This window comes from Lygodium microphyllum, chromosome 4 (genome assembly GCF_053477565.2).
Source record: "Lygodium microphyllum isolate KBCC chromosome 4, Lygodium_microphyllum_v1.1.10, whole genome shotgun sequence".
Lineage (NCBI taxonomy): Eukaryota > Viridiplantae > Streptophyta > Polypodiopsida > Schizaeales > Lygodiaceae > Lygodium > Lygodium microphyllum.
In genome coordinates, this window is record NC_141138.1 from 73,129,272 (window position 1) to 73,135,557 (window position 6,286).

A 6,286-nucleotide genomic window follows, 5' to 3' on the forward strand; every position below is an offset into this window, starting at 1 on the left:
CTGCAGTAGGTGGAGTAACAAACTCACCCCCTCTAGTTTTTTAGCTGCATTTGGATTCTCTTCATCCCTCTTACGCTTCTCCTCAACAAGTATATCTTCTCCTTGAGACTTAGCCAAGTAGGCATGAATAGTGTACTTTTCAACGGGTGAATCCCAACCTATCTCAGATCTGATGCTAGAACCTGCACTAGTCAAAACAGTCTGCTGAATTTTCCCCTTGTTTGCCATCTCCAAAGCATATGTCCATAATGCTCACTGACTCTCTGAACCTTTCTCAATCTGGACTCCATATGCAGAAGCATCTCCTCTAGCTAGCACATAAGCAGCCATATCATCTACTAATTTCTTCATTCCACCTTTCCCAAAATTGATGCAAGCGGAGCTCCTATTTCAGTTAACCAAATCTTGCCATCTTGTCCCCAAAATACCAAATTCTTCCTCCTTGCATCTTGAAAAGATTCACAATCCCTGCAATGCTGATGGTCCGTACTATCACACCAAATACATCTTCAATCTCTCCTAAGTGCACTAGGAGCACTTCTAGGTGCACTAGGAGCACTAGAAGAAATAGTAGGCACGGTTGAAGCAAATTGCTCTTTCAATTTTCCCACCAATTCTGCTTTAACTGACTCCAGTGTCAAATCTGTTATGCCTTTCATTATGTCATCTTGACAGGAAGGAACCGATGGAACAGATGGTTTTGGAGTAGAAGGAGCCAGCATCGGTCTTGGAATAGGAGAAACAGGAGGATTAGAAATAGTAGGCACTGGCATAGGCCAAGAAACTAGCTGAGGAAGAGAGGAAATGATAGGGGTAGAAGCAGGCATAGGAGCAGAAGACGGCGTCAGTGTCATAGATCCATTTTGTAAGCAGGTCTTCCATATCCGCCTCTTGGTCAAAGTGGAGACTGCATCCTAGGCATCTTGCCAATCTATTTTAAGACCCATAGGCTTCGTGCGATCCTCAAGAAGCTCTCCTAATTCTTCCTGAAGAGCAGGATCTGCAGCTTGCAAGAAAATCTCAACTTTCTCAACATCCAATGCTCTTTGTTCAATAGCATCAAGCTGACTATACCTCTCTTCAAATTCTTTTATCGACTCTGAAGCAGCTAGACCTTTTATTGGCATGTAGACCCACTCTTGGAATGATCGCCATGTAGCCATCCCAAAGTCCTCAAGAGAATACTTCTTTTTTAGGGCCTTCTTAAAATCTTGCCCATGCGAATATTGAAGCAAAAGATCAGTCACTTTTACCCTCAAGGCAAGTGTGACAAAGCGAAGGAAATATTTACTCATAAGTTTTATTGCTACTCCATAAAATCCCATCTTGATCTCATACGTCTTCAAATAAGCCGATACATTACGGCCATCAAATAGCTTCTTTTCATTCTCAACTACTTCAATCGCCTTAGTCGCATTGATTGCATTCTCTTGCTCCGAATATAGTTGCCTTTGCTGAGACAACTGTTGCCGATGCAACTGCTGTTGTCGCTGCATATACAATTGTGTCTGCTGATTTTGAATCTGCATATACATAGACATATTCTGCAAAATCTGCTTTAAATCATCCATAGAAGTACTTGAAGCAGAAGTCGATGATGAAGGTGAAGTAGAGGACAAAGCAGGAATCATAGAAGAGGCTGAAATGGATGCTGAAGTATCTCTGATCCTGAAATTTAAATGCGATGCTTTCACGTCGGGTTCACCAAAGATGTCGAAGGGTTTTTGAAAGCAAAGTCGCAGCCACAGAGGACCTTGACTAATTTCAGGATAGAAGATCAATCAAGCAAGATCACGATTCAATTTGAAAGAAGGTCACCTCAATTTCGGATAATGGCTCTATAATCAACTTGCTCAAGCCTTCTGGTCTCTTGAATGAGGCAAATAGACCTGGATGTATGCAATAATAACTGCACTTCACCCGTTTGATTACAACCCTGTTCAACATCAACAGCTTCAGCTTCATAAAAGAAACAAAATTGATTTATAAACTGGCTGCTCAAAAACTGAAGTCCTTCACGTCCCTTCTTGCTATTTCAGAAATAGATACTCTACAAGTTGTCCATTGATCAGTATTGTATAAGAAGCACCGAGATAATCTGTATGCTGAAGACTAAACTCTTGCTATTTCAGAGAGAAACACTTTGCAGGTTGTTTGCTGACTATTTTTCAGCCATGGAATACATATTCTCTTCCAACTGCAATTTAGAGAACAAATAGATAATCACCGCATAGCAAGTCCTATTCAGAAGATAAACCAAGTTGGGACTGTTGCTATCGTACCATTGTTTAGAGCCACACTTGATTCCTCTTCTGCTCTCTTGCTACTTGTAGATATCTATTAGTGTGCTACCCTGCTAAATTTAGATCTAGAGATAATGCTCTTGATCTACTCTCAATCTGCATTTTCTAGTAGTCCATTGTTAGGTATCAGAGAATTGGAAACCTGTCCTCTTGGCGATGTTGTGTCAGTTCCTCGATTGGAGTCCAAATCAGCAGAGACCACATTGAAGTGAAGCTGTATACAAACATCTATACTACCTTCTTCACTGCTCACTTATAGAACACCCATCACTGCAATATGATCCAAAACCATAGCTTCTAGCTGCATTTCTCTGTACAACTTTAAGGCTTTCTCTCTGTTATCCTGGTTGAGATATGCTGAGAGCATTGAATTCCATGACACAATGTTGCGGTCTGACAAAGCATCAAATGTCTTCTTTGCTTTCTCCACACTACCACACTTGACGTACATGCTCACAAGGGTGCTACCAACATATCTATCCAAAGCTAGACCCTTCCTGCAAGCATCAGCATGTAGCGCTTGTCCTATTTCCAAAGGCATTGAATTGTTCACTTTGCCCTCCTTGAAGATTGCATCCTCATCTGTTAAGAGGGCACCACATGAAAGAAGAGAAACTACAAATGTGTGTTGATTTGGACTCGTTTCTTCCTCCTGCATTTGTCTGTACATCTGCAAGGCCATCTCTTGTTGGCCATGTGCATGGGTACAGATAGTTTGTTGCAGACCATATTGTGGATTGTGAGATGATTTTGACGCATCTAGAAGAGGTGCATTTAAATCTTTTTGGACAAAAGTTTGTCTAGAATGCAAGATGTATGCATGAATGTATCAGAGGTACATAGATTTTTAGGAGCATGTGTATTCTATTTGATATAGATTCCTCACTTTGCACATGTAGCTGATGCTCTATATCAGCTTCTGAGGAAAGGTCAAAGATTTCATTGGGAAAGGAAGCATAAAAAAGCAATGAAGAAATTGAACCAACTCTTAAAATCTGCTCCTACATTGAGAAAGGCTAACTATTCACATGGAAAGCCTATCATTATTATTGTTGATACTGGTGCGCAGATCGGATGCTGTATGCTCACGTAGTGAATGCCGAAAGGTCCCCAAGAGCAAAAGAACTCTACCTTTTGCACAAAACTCAAGGTAGAAAGCATGCACGACATGAATAAGAGACCAATTGGGTGCAATCTCCCCCCATGCCTTGTGTGAGCGCTCCACAAAGCATGTATTTTATGTATTAATCATCTTCAAGCTCAAAATAATAGCCCAAATTACAAAATAGCACGCTTTTGGCTTTTGAGTTTTCTTTAGCATAAAATAGAAATAAAGCTAATGGACGGGCGCCCAAAGAGTCGGGCATACCCAATACAATGTCCAAATAGAAACATCATAATCGTGCGCCCATGCGCATACAAAATAATAAATAAATATCCAACGCCTCAATAAATAGATGCGACAAAATATAGGCGCCATGCCTAAGGTATGCACCCATCAAAATATAAGTGATAACTCGAATACACACTATCCTCCAATGCTTTCCTCCGCTCCACTACTGCTATCTCTACACATCAATTGAAGCATTCACAATCGTTAGTAAAATAATACAATTAAACCCATAAAAGTGAATACGTAGCAGTCTTCAGCTACATAAATAAATCAACTAGTTAGAAATCAATCCTAACCTTAATCTATCACGAGTGCGCACTCTAAACTCATAAACGTTTATTAATTTAATATGTATTTTGCGGAATCACCCGCTATGGAATCACCCATGTACACACTAAATTAATGAAACGCCCGAAAAGGATAGGCGTCCCCATCAACTTCTCTCACAAAGAATCCACTTTTTGTATGAGCCTCGGTCAACAAAGTTTACAGAATCCACTGTAAAACCTCACGGAATCCACCGTGGCACGGAATCCACCGTGAAATATGCCTCCGACATCATACCCCCGGGGTGGGATAGCAATTGTCCTTAATTGCTATTAGCTCAATGTGGAGCTAACAGAGTGGGGAAAGCATTTAAGTCTCTAGCGTGCATCCATTGGGCTTCCTCAACAATATGTTTTTTAAACTTGACCAAATATCTAGAATATTTATGTCCAGTTCTAGTGGTCGTGAAATCAGTATCTATGATAGCTTCAGGTTCAAGTGTTTCAGTCTCTTCATCTAACAAAGGTGGGTTTTCATAAATAGGGTGTATAGGTAATTGGCCTCTAAAGGGTCGTAATAAGCTAATGTGAAATGTGTTGTGAATTTTCCAGTGAGGTGGTAGTTCTAACTTGAATGCATTGTCATTGATTTTATGAATGATCTTAAATGGTCCATAGAATCTAGGTGCTAATTTCACAACTGGGTGTTTATCTATACTTTGTAATCTACGTTTTTCTATTCTCAACCAAATATAGTTATCAACTTTGAAATTCATGGCCTGTCTTTTCTTATTGGCTTGTTTTGTATACGATTGCTAGGCTTTGGCAATCATGTCTTTAACCTCATCAAAAATAGTAGCGTGCATATTAGCAATATCATCAGCACTCTGAATTCTATTTGATAAAGATGCAACAGGTGTAGACAATCTATAGCCATAAATCACTTCAAACGGTGCTTTCTTTGTAGATGTGTGTGGTGTATTGTTATATGCAAACTGCAGTAAATGCAAATGTGTGTCCCATGTCTCTGGTTTAGAAATAGTGTAAGCATGTAAAAGATCTAAAATAGTACTGTTAGTGACTTCTGTTTGTCCATTAGTTTCAGGATGAAATGCAGATGAGAAATCAATCTTTGTTCCTAGGTTAGCAAACAAATTAATCCAAAAGTTGTTACAAAATCTAGAATCTCGATCAGAAATAATAACTTTTGGTAATCCATGATTAGTGAAAACTGTTTTCAAAAACAATTGTGCTGCCTGAGATACTGTTAAAGTTTTCTTACATGGAATGAAATATGCTTGTTTACTAAACCTATCTACTACAGTCCAAATCATATCATGGTTAGCTTTAGTATTAGGTAAACCAGTATAAAATCCATAGAAATCTGTTCCCATGGTCTTGATGGAATAGATAAAGGCATAAGTAATCCATACCGTTTACCATGATGTCTCTTAACTCTTTGACAAATCAAACATTCAGAAACAAAGTTAGATACATCAGTGTCCATATGTGGCCAATAAAAATCTTCAGTCTCAATGTATGTAAAGCAGATATAATACCTCTGTGACCTTGATATGGAGGACAATGAATCTCATTCAAAACAAAAGATCTAAATGGAACTGGAACACATAATCTCTTTTCATAAAACATGAATCCATCATTATAAGACAGTGAATCAATAGGAATCTAGTTATTTCCAACTAATTTATTCCAATCAGCATGAAAAGTAATGTCCTGATGATAAGTATCTTTCATAGGGGTTAAAGAATCAAATGATATAACAGAGATATTATGAATGGTCGGTCTTCTACTTAATGCATCGGCCACTACATTTTCTTTACCTAGTTGATATTGGATAAGGGGATGAAAACTCTGAATAAAAGCTGCCCATTTGATATGTCGGTCAGATATTTGGGGTTGACTAAGTAAATGTCTAATACTTTGTTGATCAGTCTTAATCATAAACTCAGAACCCATTAAGTAATGTTTCCATTTTCTTAAAGCTTGTACAACAGCTAATAATTCTTTATCATATGTGGAATATTTAAGTTCGGAGGGTTTCAGTTTACAACTAGAATAGGCTATGGGATGATTATCTTGTATAAGTACAGCTCCTATTCCAGATCCGCTAGCATCAGTAACTACTAAAAAGAATGGTCTATTAAAATCAGGTAGTTGTAATACAGGAGCATGGGTTAATGCATGTTTCAATAAATCAAAAGATTTCTGTTGATTATCAGACCAATGATAAACAATACCTTTCTTTAAAAGTTTAGTCAAAGGCAAAGCAAGTAATGAAAAATTCGCACAAATTTCCTGTAAAA

The 6,286-nt window shown here is 38.4% G+C and overlaps 1 protein-coding gene across 1 annotated transcript; it reads right to left on the bottom strand.

The window, feature by feature from the left end:
- Positions 1–2,556: 2,556 nt before the first annotated feature.
- LOC148037174 (pentatricopeptide repeat-containing protein At4g25270, chloroplastic-like) lies at positions 2,557–2,985 on the bottom strand. The gene has a single exon (XM_087677077.1). The coding sequence runs from the start codon at positions 2,983–2,985 to the stop codon at positions 2,557–2,559; it is 429 nt and encodes a 142-aa protein (XP_087533203.1).
- Between the last annotated feature and the right edge of the window lie 3,301 nt (positions 2,986–6,286).

Excerpts from the sequence above, each read along its gene's own strand:
- LOC148037174 (XM_087677077.1), bottom strand. The coding sequence starts at position 2,985 with ATGGCCTTGCAGATGTACAGACAAATGCAGGAGGAAGAAACGAGTCCA.